Source organism: Corvus kubaryi, unplaced genomic scaffold (genome assembly GCF_017639235.1).
Source record: "Corvus kubaryi isolate FWS band 111438036 unplaced genomic scaffold, C.kubaryi_AGA036_p1.0 37387, whole genome shotgun sequence".
In the NCBI taxonomy this organism is placed as follows: Eukaryota; Metazoa; Chordata; class Aves; order Passeriformes; family Corvidae; genus Corvus; species Corvus kubaryi.
Genome location: NW_024581129.1, coordinates 7,226,418 through 7,243,617, shown reverse-complemented (window position 1 = coordinate 7,243,617; position 17,200 = coordinate 7,226,418). Strand labels below are relative to the sequence as shown.

Sequence of the window (17,200 nt, the reverse complement as noted above, 5' to 3'; positions counted from 1 at the left end):
GCCACCGCAGGGCACCGGTGACACCCAACAGCTGAGGGGGCTCCCAAAGGATTTGGGGCAGGATTCCAGGCACGGGTGTCACCCTCCCTCTAAGTGGGGTTAAATTCAGCAGAGTGAGGGCTCCATGGGGCTGGGGGGCTGCACCAACAAACCCCAAAATGGGGTTGAGTCACGCTGAGGTGGGTGAAGGCTCTTGCCAAGGCCAGGGAGTTTGGGGTTGTCTCATCCGGCCTGGTGACACGGCCTCAGCGCGGCCACCTCGGACATAAACCCATTGCAATTCCCTGGAAAAATGCTCCAGCTGTGGGACTCCTGCCTGTCCCAGCTGCCTGTCTCAGTGCCACCCCAGCAGGGCTGCCACCCCTCCTCTGCCTGGGACTGGCACTTTGGGTGCAGAGGATCAGGGCTCACCTCCCTCCAGGTGCCTGTTGAGTGATGAGGCTGGACATGTTATTCCCAGCTCCAGTTTAATCAAGGACATCTCCTGTGCTGCCAGGAAGCCCCACAGGCACCCAACCCTTCCTCCTCCTGCCTGCCCAGCAGAGCAGCCGGGTGCCTCCTGCAAGGAAAAGGTAACACTGACTTTGGGCAGCTGAACCAGCCACCACCCTCGGGAAGCACCAGGAGTTGTGCCGGTGTGGTCCCCATGTCCCTGCTGCTGCTCCAGAGGTCAGTCCCGGCACAGAGCGTGGTGGGATGTGCGTGTGGGGGCAAAGAAAGGCAATGCAGGCCTCGGGGGGACATTCAGAGCATGTAATATTCAGCATGGGGGGCACACGGGGCAGGACACGTCCTGCAGGCAGACACAGCTTTAGCTCTTTACAGTTACACGGAAACTCTGGAACAGTTATATTATAGTTAGAAAAAATACACTGTACTCAACGAACATTATCTCACGTACAATCAATTTAAACATTTAAATTGATTATAATTTTGCTAAAATATTAACACAAGTACTGTTTGTGCTGCTAAAGTTTCAGTGTTCCCTCTAAGGAAAATATTGCTACAGTTCTACCGTACCCTGTATTAAAATCCTCGGGGTTTTTTCTTTCCCAGCAAGACTGACTCCACAAAACCACAAAGATGCCGGAATTCATTGAGGCTGATACCACACTGGGTTGGGGTGTCCGTGGTCAGGCACCTGTGAGGAGCTTGGCACAGCCAGGACCTGGAGCCAAGGCAAGGAATGCGCTTCGCCACCGGCAGTGACCTCTTGGGATGATTGGCTGCTTAATTAGTGCATCGATCTGCTGCTCATTAATTAGTGCATTGATCTGCAACTCAGCAGCAGGACTGAGCTGTGGCGATGGCGACCAGGACCTGTGGCAGGGGAGGGGACAGGTGGTGGCTATTGCTCCTCACGAGGTTGGAAGGCAGCGGCGGCTTTGCCGGCGTGAACTGAAAAGGCAGGACCCCGGATTGCTGGGAGAGCCAGGAGTCTCCAGGGATGGAGCTGCCACCAATGGGGTTGGGAATTCAAGTTTCAGCTCCTCTGCTCAGCCCTTAGTGACACAGCCTGGATCAGCTGCCACACGGGCAGGGGAAGCCGGCGGGTGGCTGACAAGGACCTACTGGATTTTACACATTTTGTTCTTTTACAAGGCAGGAATTTTGCAGCTGAACCCCCAACCTGAGCCTCTTTCCTGGATGCTTTTCACTGACTCTCTTCCCACACCATTTCCAAACACGGGGCCATGAGCCCACACAGGATGGACTTTAATGGCCTGTGAAGGCTTTCCAGTTCCCTGCCTGGATCCGTCATTCCTGCAGACTGCGGGGTGACACACGTGTCCCCACCTGGGGTTCTGCTGCAGCTGACAGATGGTGGCTGCTCCCAGAATAAAAATACAAGTCCAGTATTGCTCCTAATGGCCTTGGATGTTGAGACTGAGCCCCTCACCTTGGTCCTCACCTCTCCACAGTGAAGAAACATCAGTGTTGCCAACCAGAAATTCCTCAGGAATTTACAAACTTCCCAATCCCCCCGTGAAGGAATGGAACCACAAAGTGCCGCATTCCCGATGATCACAGGCTATTCCCAGTTAGCAACCAGCTCCTGCTGAACTGGTTTCCACTTTCAAACAGTGAATTTTTTAATCCTCAACCAGAACTCGTTGAAGTGTAGAAGCAATCTGGATGCTGATCCCAATCCCAGCCTGCTGTGCCCCCCCTGTGCCTCTAAACCAAGTTTTGAAACACCTGTTTGGATGTTTGTTTTGTACAGCAAATATATACAAAGAAAAGTAACACAGACACCACTGATTTCCCTGTGAATTTGGCACTTTCCATGGAACCTGGACTGGAAGCTCCGCAGCAGGAGCAGACGGGGCAGCTCTGCCCACTGCCCACCCACCCTCAATGGATTCTGTGTTAGCTCTGGAAGAACGAGATAATAATTCCTCAGCTGATGCTTTCTAAGAGGAAAAGGCATCCTGGGCTTTCCCAGCAGAGCTCAGAGGGGGCATTTACTCCCCTTCCCCACGTGTAGGTGATGTGGTACCAACCTCCCTTCCTCCTGGCTTAGAGGGAACACTGCTTTTAGAAACCCTGGGACAGGTAAGACAAGAACCAATACCACTGTACAGAATTCACTGCACAACGAGCTAATAAAGGGACCCGGCACTGACTCGCCACGGCAAGGAAATGGGACTGGATACATTTGGGACCAGGCAGGGGTGGCACCGCCCCAGCCCCTCAGTACGCTGGCACTTGGTAACCTTTGGGGTTGGGCTCTAAGGTCTCGGTGAAGGGGGGGCTCTGGTAGGTCTCCGTGCTCTCCGCGCCGCTGCCGCCGGGGTAGCCGGGGTAGGACGCGCTGGGGTCGGTGCCGAACTGCTCGGTAGCGAACAGGGACATGTCCGTGCCCAGGCGGTACCGCTGCAGCGCCCGCAGCGCCAGCACCACCTGCAGGGAGTGAGGGACGGGCTCAGAGAGGGCAGGGCTGCAGCCCCACAGCACCCCGTGTCCCTCAGGGGGACCCCCATAACCCCCCCAGCCCCCCCAGGACCCCATGTTTCCCCAGGACCCTGTGTCTCACCAGCATCATACATCGCCCCAGGACCTCATGTCCTCCCACGATCCCCCAAACCCTCAGGACCTCACATCCCACCAGGCCCCAATGCCTTCCCAGGACCTCCCAGGATCCCACAATCCCCTCAGGACCTCGCACTGCCCCAGGATCCCATGTCCTCCAGGACCCTGCGTTCCCTCAGGACCCCACATCCCCCATGTCGCTGCAAAGCACCGAGCCCATCGCAGCATCCCAGCAAACTGCCACCTCACTCCATTGTACCCAAGAGCTAATCCAGCCCCAAACCCCACCCAAACACTCCAGAAGCCATTTCTGTGGGACAGGGTGACCCCCAGAGCTCTGCCTGGGGTGGGGAGCCCTGGCTGTGCAGATCTGGCACTGCTGGCCCCAATAAGCCCATCTGCTGTGGGGAAGGAAAGCTGCCGAGTGCCAGGCCAGGAAAATAGGTCAGCTCTGCCAAGACTCCTTCACCCTTTTCCAGGTTGCTGGAATTGAGGTTGCAAACGGTGGGAAATGTGGGTGGCAGAGCCGGGAGGGCCCCGCACTCGCTCTCATTCCAGGAGGCTTCATTAACAACTCAATTAGTTTGCAAACGATGGGCTGCGGAGGCTAAAAAATGCCGTAGAAGCCAGGGATGGCTTCCCAACCATCCTGGCCATCCAGGGTGGGAGCAGATGCTGATGGGATGGAGAACATCCCACCCACTGCCCTTCCCTGTGGCAGCCAACGATGGGGAAGAGCTGGGATTAAAAGAGATTTATTTGGATAATCATAAAGCAGGGAGCAGTTAAACTGGGGAGGAACTGGAGCAAGGCTTGCTGCTGAAAAGCCTCGGACTGGCTTTTGCCCAGTTCTTTTAAGGCAATATGGAATCAGGGCACATCCTGGGGCTCTGTGCCCAGGAAAAGCTGCAGGAGAGATGGAGGTACACAGAGCTATCCCTGCTTCTCCACACACAGCCCCTGGAGCAGGAGCCCCCCGGGGTGGCACAGCCCCCCCGAGTGGGGTCCCCCCGATGTGGGGTCCAGGTGGGCCCCAGGGTTTCACACAGCCCTGGCTGAAGTCGCTCTGCCCGTGTGGAGCCAAAAATGGGACCAGAGGGGGTTTCTACAAGCCCCTTCTCCGGGTGGACAGCAGAGGGGCGAGTTCAACTTGTCCCAGGAGGGAGCTGATGAGCCTGAGAGCTCCCAAAATCCCCCAGCCATCCCACAAACCAGCTCAGTGCAGAGATCTGCTCCTGGGGACTCTCTGCCTCCAACGGGCCGCCCTGGGGCTCTAACGAGGTCCTGAAATCAGAGCAGCTCCTGGCTGGTGACACGTTTTCAATGGGAACAAAACTTTCCAGCCCTGGGAGAAAGGGAAGCCTGGAATTCCCCAGCGGGAGGGGACTGAGCTGATGCTTCCTGGGTAAGAAACCACCAGTTCCACGTGTGGAGGGCCCGCAGGCTTCCCCAGTACAGCCACTCACTGCCCACCAGGATTCACTTCTCCAAATCCCAGACTCCCCCTCCAGCTCAGCACTGACCCCAGGCAGGTTTCATTTCTGCTCTGCCCCCTCAGCTCCGGGGCTGTGCTCACCCAGATGATGATGGAGAAGAAGGAGAAGGTGATCGCTGCCCGCGCGGCGTCGGCGCCCTGTGAGAACCCCCTGGTCAGCGTCGTCCTCTGCCACTGGTTTGCCAGGAAGCAGAAGGCTACAAACCACAGGAAGGCCAGGAAACCTGCAGGAGAACAGAGCCGGTCAGTGCTGCCCCTGCCCAGCACCTCCCCTGCTGCAGACCCCCCTTTGCTGCTGCACAAACCACCCAGGTTTCCAACAGGAACGGGAATTTTGGGAGCCATGGCCCAAAATGAGCTTATTAAAAGAGGCTGATACAAAAACAGAGATGGAAGGAAAGCTGTGGGGTTATCTCAAGTGTGTTGCCTGTCTGAAGTTCAGCTCAGCTACACCTCAACTTGATCTCAAAGACCCCCAGGGACAGCACATCCTCCCTGGACATGTTAGAGAGGGACTTTTCACAAGGGCATTGAATAATAGGACAAGGGGGAATGGCCTTGAGATGAAGGAGGGTGGATTTACATTGGATATTGGGAAGAAATTCTTCCCTGCAAGGGTGGGGAGGCCCTGGCACAGGGTACCCAGAGAAGCTGTGGCTGCCCCTGGATCCCTGGAGTGTCCAAGGCCAGGCTGGACAGGGCTTGGAGCACCCTGCGATAGTGGAAGGTGTCCCTGCCCAGGGCAGAGGGTGGCACTGGATGCGCTTTAATGCCCCTTCTAACCCAAACCATTCTGTAATTCTGTGATTCCATGACACGTGAGAGCTCTGCTCATCCCTGCAGAGAATCTCTCTGGGCCTGTGGAACTGAGCAGAAACACACTGGTGATTATTCCTGCCTGGAAGCAAAGCTGGCTGAGCAAGATATGGCTGCAGCTGCCCTAATTCCATCCCCAGCCACCAGCACTGCCCGGTGCCAAGGAGCTCAGGGAACAGTCAAGGAAAAGCCAGGAGCACACGGGGTCAGCAGCAGGGATGTTTTCCAGCACTGGGAAGGAGAGCTGCACAACACCTGGACCCTCCTATGATGCTGTTTTAAGGCTCTCCATCATTCCTGATGCCTCAGATTCCAGGTGTCAGTGCACATGTGGATGTTGGGAATTTTGAGCTGCCCAGCAGCTTCCCAAGGATCATCATCCAGGCTGCCAGTCCCTGTCTGACTGCAGGGAGAGAAGAACCTTCCTTTATTCCCATTTATTCCCCTTTATTCCCCTTTATTCCCATTTATCTTGCCAGTTGTCCCTAAATACAATAAAAAATGCACATGAGCATCCCCAGCCAGTGCTGGAGGTACAGGGCTCAAGGCCTTGAATTCCGAATTTGCTCCTAATTGCAGTTTAAGACACATTCCTTGTCTCCTGCACGGCTGGGCCTGGGAATTCCCAACCATCAGGCCTGGCCATGAGGCTGCCCTTGCGGGAAGGTCAGTCAGGGTTTCCTCTTCCAAATTACAGACACTTCACCAAATACAGCCAATCCTGTCACCAAACCCACCCAAGTCTCTGCACAAGTATTTTCACTTCCCTTTAGGATGATGACTTGTTGGCAGCATTAAACAAGACCTCTGGGGTTTATTCCTTAAAGGTCACCCTTTAAGGACAGGGATCTTTTCTGTTCCCCTGCTGTTACAAGGGGGCTTTACCAGCAGCTGTTCCCTGGGATGGGAAGCAGATCCAAGCCCTACATTTGGACCTCAGCCATTGCTTCAAATCCCACTGGGGGTGGTTTGGAAGTGGAAATCGCAGAGGTGAAACAAGAGCAGTTCCCAAAGGTTAATTCACGCAGTGGGAGCAGCAGGATGCTCAGGGACAAGCTCTGGGGCACAGGGCTGGCACAAGGGACGTGGGGCTGGCACTGGTTATGCTCAGGGACAAGCTCTGGGGCACAGGGCTGGAACAAGGGACGTGGGGCTGGCACTGGTTTGTGGAGGGTGAACCTGTTCCTGTGTGTAACACTCGACCCAGCACAGCTCGTCCTCCCTGGCAGGACACTGCCACTGAGTCCCTGCTGCCACTCTGTCCCCAGTGCCGCCCCAGCCCTGGTGGCACCCACGGGATGTCAGGAGTTAAAATGACATCATGCACAGCCCGGACCCAGCACGGCTTCGCTGGGTACTGCAGCTGCCAAATCCCTCTGCACCACTGAGCGCGGTGAGGCACTGACCTTCCTCATTCTGAAACCATCAGCATCTCCAGCCAGGAACGGCTGGGATCGCTTCTGCTGCCACCCATGTGCACTTCCAGGAGGCTTTGTGATGCAGAGAGAAGCCTTTCCCCTCCAGACCAGCTCTGCCTGGATCTCTGGGCAGCAGGAGGATTCCCTCCAGTGCCATGGGCAAGGCAGGTATCACTGCCAATGGAGGAGATGGGGTCAGGCACGGAGAGCACCTCCAGAAACACAAACCAGGTGTGGTTTGATGTTTGGAGAACTGACACGGATTTTAAAAGCCCTCAGAGAGGGCTGAGCTGGCAGTGACGTGGTGAGGTTGCATGTGCCAGCCCCAGCTCCAGCTGGATCAGGCACAGCAGCAGCTCCACTCCCTCCAGCACTCCGGGGAAAAGGAGAGCGCCAGGAAGCACCGCAGGAGCCAGGAGATAATGATCATTTAAGGATCTGCAGACAACAGAGTGCAAACACCAGGGAAGATGTGTTACCACCCTAATCACAGCCTGGTCTCCAGCAAACGCCTGTCTACGGGAACAGCTGGAAGAGCAGCTGGAAGAGAAGGCTGTAAATGCTGTTTTCAGTGTGGTGGCCCTGCCTGAACCCCCACCCGTGCCCCAGTGTTACCTCACAGTTATGTTCCAGAGGCATTTTAGGACGAAATTCTTCCCTGTGAGGGTGGGGAGGCCCTGGCACAGGTTGCCCAGAGAAGCTGTGGCTGCCCCATCCCTGGAAGAGTTTAACAGGGCTTGGAGCATCCTGGTCTAGTGGAAGGTGGAACTGAACGGGCTTTAATGTCCCTTCCAACCCAAACCATTCCAGGATCTGATGATTCTCTCATTTCTCCTCTCAGTGGATCCATCACAGGGACAAAGGAGAAAGGAGGCAGTCTGAGCGCAGTGCCAGCTCCCATGTGCCTGGCAGGGAGCAGAGGGCTGTCAGGATGTGAGGCAGGGAGGCAGGGTAGCAGCCTGGCCCTGTGACACACAGCAGCAGCCAGAAGATGGATGTGATGTCCCCCTTCTGCTTGAATCCGAGGATTTCAGGCACTGAGCCCCATGGAAGGGGCTGTAAATTTTATCTAACAAGGGCTGGATGGTGCTCCAGGACCATGGAAATGAGCTTTGCAGAGAGGAGAGAACAGCCTGAACAACAGGCAAGGCAGGGAGGTGATGATGGATGTTTTCATTTGGGACAGAGAGCCATCAGCGACGCCTGTGCTGGATAAATCACCTTCAGACTTTGCTAACAGAGCCTGGGAATGCAGAAGAGCAGCTGCAAACGGAGCCAGGCAGCTCCCACAGCTGAGCAGAGGATGTTCCCTCCCAGCCCAGAGCATCCTGCCTGGTCCTGTCTGCATGGATGAGCCTCAGGTCGAGGGCTCAAGAGGGCACAGCAGCTCCGTGGGCAGCCCCAGCCCCAGCTGCACAGAAGCTGCTTCTGCTCTGCTCCAAACTCGTGCACAAAGTGAAACCAGACCCGAGGCAGCTGATGAAACCACTTTTGCTTTTCTCGAGCCAGAACAGGAGATGTAGGAGGGTGAAACCCCCTGTGTGGGCTCTGAGATGTGACCACCAAGCCTCACCTCCGTGCATGGCCTCACCAAACCCGGCTCAGCAAACAGCTCCAGCTGCAGTGGGACATGCCACTGTCCCCAGCCACAGTGGGCTTCCTCAGTGCTCACTGAGCCCATGGCTGGATGGGACAACTCCCCTGCCAGCCCTGTTGTCCCCAGCCAAGGCACACGAGTTGTGTCAGGCCATGGGGGGAGCGGGGAAGACTCGGGAGTGGAGGGGCAGGGCACAGCAATGACCTCAAAGAGCCAGACCCACGCAGAGCAGAGCAGAGCAGAGCAGAGGTACCTGAAAAGCCGAGGTCCAGCAGCACAGCCCGTTTGCGGTCCTTGACGCTGCTGATCTGCTGGAAGTACAGGTCCACCACGAAGAAGAAGATGCAGCCGAAGAAGGCGATGACGCCCACGGCGATGCCATAGCTGCAGGCACTCTCATTCTCATTGAAGATGCAGAGCAGCTCGGGGTGCTGGCTGTCCTTGTTCACGTAGCACTCGTTCACGATGGAGCCGAACACCACGATGGAGAAGATCTGCAGGAGGAAAGAGAGAACACAACTTGCTGCTGTTCACATTTGACTCTGTTTTCCAACAGCAGCGTCATTGGATTCAATCCCGTCCTTGACTCCATGGCAACGTGGCATTTGGGAGACACATCCCAGCTCTCGTTTGGTTGGTGTTTCCAACCAGTACCTGGGTGTTCCTCCTCTGTGAGGTGGAACCTCCTCCTGCCTTCCAGTGCCTTGCTGTGCAGAGTATTTTAAGGATCTTGTTCTCCAGACAGGCTGGGGAAGGAAAAAATAAACAGATGGGGCAGGTCCCTGCAGAGTCTCTGTGCTTGTGTTGCTCTCTGCTGTCAGGCTGTGCCCCACAAACCCCCTCATGTCCCTGTGGAGTGGGGAGGAAGGTAGGGACAGGGGATAACGGAGTGGCTGAGCCAGGGAAGGGCTGGATTGCTGGTGAAGGGACACAGGACATGTGTGGGGACATGGGAACAGCTCACCTGAGCACAGGGGCACAGGCTGCCCTGGGAGCAACAGGGTGATTTTTCACTGGTTGAGCAGGGCCTGAAGGATGCAGCTCCTGCATCCATTATCCAGTGACCTGGCTTGGGCCCAAGAGGGACACAAGGGCAGGGGCTCCTGGGGCTGCCCAGGTCCCCACGCTGGCACCACAGGGTGTCACATCCCTGCAGGCAGGGAAGGAGCCGGATGGCAGCGGCTGCCTCAGTGGATAGCACACACCCTGGGCATGCCCAAGGAATTCCCTCATCTCCCAGCACCAGAGGCAGGAGGGGAAGCTGTGGGACTGGATGCAGCACAATCCGCTCTGGATCCCGCTCTGGTAGAGCCCGGGGAGAGGCTGTGAGCAGGGAAGGGAGCAGGGTGTGCAGGCACATCTCCCTCACACTGGGAACCTCTGATCTCATCCCTGGCTGCCGGCTCCCGCATCCCTGCACGCATCCCTGCTGCCTCCCGGGACACAGCTGGAGGCCAGGGATGCAGCAGCAGAGATAAGAGGCTCCTCCAGCTCTCCTGGGAGCAGCTGGGGACAGGAACAGGGCATGATTGGCTCCTGCTGCACCTACAGGAACAGCATGACACAATGGGCACGAGACAGGGACAGGTGACATGGGGGCAGCAGCCCAGGAGCCACAGGACGAAGCACAGCTGGTGGCTCTCACAGCCACCTGTGTCACCTGCGTCACCTCCTGCAGCTCCTGGGGAAGCTGTGTCACAGAGCAGGGGAAACGAAACAGAACCCACGGTGAGCAAACCACCCCCAAGGTTCCAGCACTCTTGCATGTAACACTGGGACAGACCTTCTCCTCTTCCTCCTCTTGGAATTTAACCATGGCCCAGGGTCCTGTCCCACATCCATCCCTGGCTCAGGTCAGCCCTGAGCACCAGCCACGAGCTCAGTGGCCACCCAAGTCACCCCAAGGCACCTGCACCCTGTTCCTCACTGGTGCTGCACTTCAGGGAGCCCTTGGGATGGCACAGCAACACCATCATCACCACCATCCCCACCATCACCACCATCACCATCATCGTGCTCACAACAAGAGGGGCTGTGTATAAGGAAGAAACAACAACAAACGGCACTAATAGTTTTCCCAGAGCTTTGGCAGCAGCTGTAACATCAGCAGTTGTAAAAATCTCTTCATAAATAATGCAAAATTGTTATTTACTATCAGAAATAGCAGCAGCATTTATAAAACAGGCCCTGGAAGAAATTATGTGATTCTGGAATACATGAATAATTGAGAACCTCTGATTTCAGGCGATTACTTCTCTGGCAGGCCAGCAAACTTGTACTCAGCTTCTCTGAGAAGTTCCACTCAGTTCTCCCAGGATTAACAACCTTCTCCATGCTTTTGGGAGCCTGCTGGGAGCCCAGAGCTTTGGTGGGTGAGGGAGAGCTCCCAAAAATACAATTAAGGACGTCACAGCACAGGCGTGTGGTGCCTGCACCAGCTTTGCACACCTGGGGCTGTCGATGTCAATGCTTTCTTTTAAAAAAAGGATGTTTTATCAATTAACACCATGAGACCCCCACAACCACATTTCAATGTACAAAACATGGAACACGCAGCTTTTCCTTGGGAGGTCAAAGTAGCAAGGAATTCCACGTGCACACATCTGATAGATGAGCTCAAAACATCGGCACTGGCTGGAATAGTCCTGTCAAAACGTGCCTTTCCATGGGTTTTCTCCCCCTCATCCCAGGATTGTAATGTTATGGTTTTTCTTAAAAAACTCACTGGTGCTGGTGAAGCATTTTAATGAGAATAGATTTGGTGCTGACTTTCTAAGTATAGATGAAAAAGTGCTTTTATTTTAGGAAAACGTGGGTAGATGAAATAAATGTGGGCAGGAAAAAAAACCCTGTGTTTTTTAAAGTTCACGCAAAACAAGGGCATCTTCCCAATCACCTCCACAAACCACAGTGGCTCAAACCCCCAACCAGCTCATCAAACTTGAAAGAGAAAACACAAGGTCAGATTTTCCACTGTGAGCGAGATTTTATGGGCCTGAGCAGTATCTCAGAGGATTTGCAAAGGAGCCTGCACAGGACACTTCCACTTTCCAGCTGAACAACCCAAGGCAACCAGCAACAAATTCTGCTCCTCCTGGATGAGCCAGTGCAAGACACAGTGAGAAAACCGGATTCTCCCCAGCCACCCCAGAGGGAAATTGCATCCCCCATCCTTGCATCCTGCCAAAGCTTCCACAGGGATGTGCTGGCAACTTGGGGGCTCCTGGTGTGGGGGTTCCTGAGTGCTGGGAGCGCCCACCTCCAGCAGCTCCAGCAGCACAGACCATTAATGCTGCTCTGCCTTCGGCTGCGGGGAGAATGGGAAGGAGGAAAGCTCTCCTCTCCCATCCTTTCCACTTAGAGCTGCACTTCAGCCACACAAAGGAGCCTCAGTCACACCCTGGAGGGAGCACGACGCGGGGCAGGAGCCCTCAGACCCGTGGGGACACGGATGGGCTGCTCATGCAAAGGGAGTTGGGGTTCCACCAAACCAGGGACAAACTGGGACCTCTCCTGTTAATGAAGGCCAGCAGCCCAGTTCCACCAATTTAAAGTTTGCTTCCAAGCAAGAGCAGACAACTCTCCAGGCCAGGTGGCATTTCTGTGACACAGGACAATGGGACAGGACAATGGGACAGGTCTTCTCTGCTCAGAGAGTGGGGAGGCTCTAGCACAGAGCAGCTGTGGCTGCCCCATCCCTGCAAGTGTCCAAGGCCAGGTTGGACAGGGCTTGGAGCACCTTGGGATAGTGGAAGGTGTCCCTGCCCACGGCAGGGGGTGGGAATGGATGGGCTTTAAGGTTCATTCCAACCCAAACCATTCGAGAATTCCATAATTCTGCTGGACCCATCAGGCCCTCGCAGGAGCCCAGGGCACTGGGACACTGATGTGCCCAGGATGGAGACACCTTTCAGGTGTGGATAAAGCTGGGAGCTGTGGCTGCCCTCTCTCCAGCACATTTTTGCCATCTGGAGGACACTGGCTGGCCAGGCTGCCTCCCTTGCTTCTGGAACTATGCTCTGCAGATCCCTGTTCCCTCCTGGAGCTCCAGCAGGCTGGACCCCAGCACACACACAGTTTTCCTCCCCGTTGCTTTCAGCTTTCTGCAGCCCATCACCTAAAATTTGCTTCAGGAGACCTCACAGCCTGAGCAGAGTCAGGCAAGGAAAACAAAAAGCAAATAACACTGGAGAGCATGAGCTGAGAGCTTCAGTGTGAGCTGTCAGCCATTTTAAGGTGAGATGTTTCCACTGCTGAGGCACTGTACTTGGATTTGGGACCTATAAAAAACATCACCAGAAGGTGTGGGGTTGTAGGAGACTGCAGAACCTGGCTTTGATTACACACGCAAGCAACCATTAATGTCAGCATTGAGGAAATGTAACGCACGAGGAAAAATAATCCAGAGCTCATTTCCTCTGCTGTGGCTCCTGATCAACAGTGCTGGGCACAAGCCACACGTGCAGAGAGCCAAGCTCTGGGTGATCCCTCTCTCCCTCCAGGAAGCCTCGTGCTCAGCTCCCTCCCCTCCTCGAGCCAGCAAGGGAAGGATGGGCCATCAAACGAGAAGGGAAAACAATTAAGGTCAAATTAGCACAGGCCAAATCCTGCTTAGCACTGAGTGTTTTCCTAAGCCCCACTAAGCCCCTGTGCTGTGTTGGGCATGGGCCTGGTGCAGATTCCCTGCTCAGGGATGAGTGGAACCCTTGGCACAGGGCCAGGCTCCCTCAACACCCACCCAGCTCAGATCCTGGGGAATCAGGTCCTGGGTCCCTCTCCAGTTTATCTTTACAGTTGTCAGTCACAGGGAAGTTTCCAGCACTGATCTGCACAATTTATTGGAGGGTGTGAAGACCAAAGCTCTGCTTTAAGAACCGCCAGATCTCCCACAGGACTATGGAGAAGACCACGAAGGGAAGAGCTGGCGTGGTTTCTGGCACAGAAAGAGGTGGTCTGTTGCTGGCTGTAATAGGTTTACGGCCATATCCACCAGTAATCAGCTTGGGAGGATGTGTATTGATGACCACATGACTGATTTTTCCTGAATTACTTTTTCTGATGTGGGAAGAGCTGCTGGCTGAGACACAGCGTCCATTCAACGTTCTTAATCTCGTCCTGCAATCTGAGCACATGGCACACCAGCAGTGCTTGAAACCAGAGATGACAGGAGCATGACAATTTAGAACCATTTTAAGCTCAGATGCAGCGAAGCTTCCCCATAATTCCATTACCAAAATGTTACATTTAAGTTCTGCCTTTAATCCATAGCCTGCAGAAGGAGAAAATTAAGACAGAAATCTGATGACCCTTCTGAAAAGTGGGCAGGACCAAAGTCTGAAGCAGCTCAGATCATGCTAATGACTCTGAGCATTGCTGTGGGCTCCTGAAGCGCCAGAGCAGCCTTGGAGCTCTTCCCTAAGAGCCCGGAGTGCTCGGGGGACAGTGAAGCCCCTGAAGAGCCATCCAGAGCTTATTCCTTGCACTTCTCCTGCTGACCTCCAGGGAGGCAGAGGGATGGGATGGGATGGGATGGGATGGGATGGGATGAGGGCGCACTCATGGGACCCAGCACTGCACTTGTGCTGATGCTCTGCATGAAATCACAGGAATTGCTCAAAAAGTTTACCAGAATATTTTCCAAAACTGCTTTTAAAAGCCAAACCTAAGCCTATGTTAAACGAACAATTGCCTTGCAAAGCTGAGTGGCCACTTGAAAGTCTGGCTGGCACATGAGAAAGGAACTCATGATTCTGCAGGCATCCGTCATGAATATCGACTCTGTTTGGCTGTGCAAAAAATGTCTCAAAAGGAAACCACAAGAGCGATCACATCTTCATCTGACAAACTGCATCAGACAGAGGGGGAAGAGATGAATGAGGAACTGTTAAATGGTTCTTTCCAGCTTTTGATTCTACAGCTCAAGCCAGGAGCGGTTTTTTCCCCCTCAGATACTCAGAATTATTCTGTCAAGGGGAGGTTGTTGAGGGAGGCAGAACCAGGAATCCCCTTTGGCCACCACTGACATTTGGGGATTTCTGTGTTAAGTCACCATTCACCTGCCAGTCCCTTACTGCCAGCACAAGGTCCCCGAGGCAGCCACTGGAGTCACAAAAGGGAACTGGACCTTCCTTTGGTGGTGGCTCCCTGGGAAGCCCCAGCAGTATCGATCAGCCAGATTAGTCACTCACTTCAGGCACCTGGGGCTGACCCCAAATCCCTGTGGGATTTCTCCATCCCCCCCCCCACCTAAATCAGCCCATCCCAGGCAGCTCCCTCCTTTTCCCAAGGGAACCTGACATCACACACAGCAAGGGTCTTGTCGCTGGTGTGGGATCCAGCTGCTCAGGTTAACCACGGCTACAAAGAGGCGCCACAGAGGCACAGGAAGGAAAACCACGTGAAGAAAGCCCACCCCAAAGCCTGATCTCAGCCCCACCCCACTCCTCAGCCCAGGGCTTGCTGAATAACCACCCATGGCTGTTTTGTGCTGGCACGGGCAGCTCATCCCCCCTGGGATAGCAAGCAGGGAAGCCTGGGAAGGTTCTGTTTGCTTTGGGAATCAGGGAGTGGCATGGTGAGCATTGGTCCGAGCTCCTGCCCAGCCACCAGCATGGATGTCACCACGTGCCAGAGCACTGCCACACTCACCCAGGACAGCAGCAAGAAAGGCAGCAGAGCCTTGGGCTGCTCCCTCCATCCAAGCTCTCCATCCTGGCACGGGTTTGGTTTGGCAAGAGCAGCAAAGCAACAGCTCAGGAGGAACCCAGGCACAAGGGCCAGCAGTGGGAAGGGAATGCCCTCACACCTCGCTCTGACTGCAGTCCCAGCTCACACTGCAAAGGAGCCATAAATGCTGAACTGGTTTAAGATACGGGTAACTGGACTGAAACAGCCAAGCTGGGGATCTGAACCCCCAGGCTGGAGCAGTGACGAACCCTCACAGATCTATCAGCGAATGTGAGACCTGGGAAAAGGGTTCCAAAGGGAGCTCCCACATGAGCTTCCACAGCCCAACCCCCAGCTCACCGAAAAGGGCAAAAAACTCCCTTTTTGCTCAGTGGGGGCTTTGGAGCCAACCTAAATATTGCAAACATTTAGGGGATAGCACCACGCTCATCCCACCTTTGTCTACACTGGTGGCCCGTGCACTTGTCTGGAGTTAAGTTGATGCATTTCTGTAGTTGTAAGCACTTGTTTGTCACTGATTCCCTGTGAACACAGAGCCATGAAATGAGGGACTTTGCCACTGAACAAACCAGTGAATATGTACGGGAATATTTGCTAAGCTGGGACTTTTATTTTGTATCTATCTTCCATATTCTGGTCCTGCTTCTCAGCAGTGTCTAATCCCCTTCTGTCAACAAGGATGGGGAGCCCTCTGGGTGCAAGGTGACACACCACCAACAGTGGGTCAGATTTAACTAAGTGTACCCAAACCCAACACCACTGCCTGCAGTTTGACACTGCCACTCAGGGAGGATCCAGACCAAGTTTTCTTCTAGGAAACAACTGCTGCCCTGCACCTGAACCCTGCCCAAAATGCCCCATCCACACCAAGCTGGATGCCCCAGATTCATCCCTGGCCCCTGCTCTTCCCCAGCAATGGAGTCGTGGGCCTTCTCCAAGCCCTGGGAAGGACATCAGCTCCCATCCAGCCACACACTGCAGCATGTGGTTTAACTTTGAGCATGTGATTGCAGCTGGAATTGTTCATGTGCCGCATGTTGCGCTGCTCAGGGCCTCGGCCAGGGCATCCCAGCCTGGAGAGCCCCACGGACACACCGGCTGTGGCAGCTGGAAGAAGGGAGGCTGGGGGCCTGCATCTCCTCCTCACACCTTTCCTCTGCTCCCTGCCTCATTGAGCACTGCCAAAGGTGACACAGAGCCAGCACAGGTGTGACATGGGTGAGGACAAACCCCAGGCCCAGCTCGGCTCATCCACAGCCTCCAGCCAAGCACTGGAGCCAGGTGAGAGCCGGGCAGACCCTTCCCACGGGGGGTTTTGGGAAGGACCTGGCATTCCTGACCTCCCACGGCCGATCTCAGCAAAAAGCCAGGCTCGGGGAGGCAAATTAGCCCTTAGCCCTGGGCATCCGGGCACCACGGCCCCAGGAGCACCCTGGCACAGCTCCCTGTGCTGCCTGGTCACGGACCACCAAAGCCTTCCCTGAGCGGCTGCACAGCCCATTCCACCTCCTGCTCCCTGCTCCACGGCGGGAATTCACCGATGGGAAACGTCCAACAAACCTGACATCCTTTCAGCAGCACGGGGAGCAGCAGGGCTGGCTCCCGGATTTCTGTCACACACACGCATGCACGGAGCGTGGAAGGCAGGAAAATGTCCTCTGCCTCCTGCTCCAAACCCCATTCTCCAGCACCGAACAGGAGAGAGGCAGCGGCGCATCCCCCGCCGCTCCCTGCCCCATTCCCGAGGAAACTCGGTGCCAGCTCCCCCGGGATCCGGCACGGCCCGCGGGGCTGGGCAGCACCCGCCGCACCGGCACCGGGCACGATGCACCGGCTGCGGGCACGATGCACCTGCGCTGCCCATCACTCCGGCACTGCCCATCGCCCCTGCACTGCCCATCGCCCGGACACTGCCCGCTGCGCCGAGCGCTGTCCCCGCACCGCCGCTGCCCAGCCCCGCGCCTCCGCGGCCGTTTCGCCTTACCCAGGTGGTCACCCGGAGGAGGGTCTGCGGCTGCTTCAGGAAATCCACGGGGTCGATGGCCCCCCCCGCCCGGCCGGCTCCGAAGGACGCTCCTTCCATTTTCCCCCGCGCCCGCTCCGCGCCCAGCCGAGCCCCGCCGCGCGCGCCCCGCGCCGGCCGCGCGCCTGCCC

The 17,200-nt window shown here is 55.7% G+C and overlaps 1 protein-coding gene across 1 annotated transcript; it reads right to left on the bottom strand.

Annotated features, from left to right (window-relative positions):
* Positions 1 to 739: 739 nt before the first annotated feature.
* SYNGR3 (synaptogyrin 3) lies at positions 740 to 17,169 on the bottom strand. Its single transcript, XM_042036880.1, has 4 exons — positions 17,031 to 17,169; positions 8,613 to 8,853; positions 4,610 to 4,752; positions 740 to 2,904 (listed from the first exon to the last, which is right to left on the bottom strand). Exons 1-4 carry the CDS (start codon positions 17,127 to 17,129, stop codon positions 2,695 to 2,697), a joined length of 693 nt encoding a protein of 230 aa, XP_041892814.1. The 5' UTR covers positions 17,130 to 17,169; the 3' UTR covers positions 740 to 2,694.
* Positions 17,170 to 17,200: the final 31 nt, after the last annotated feature.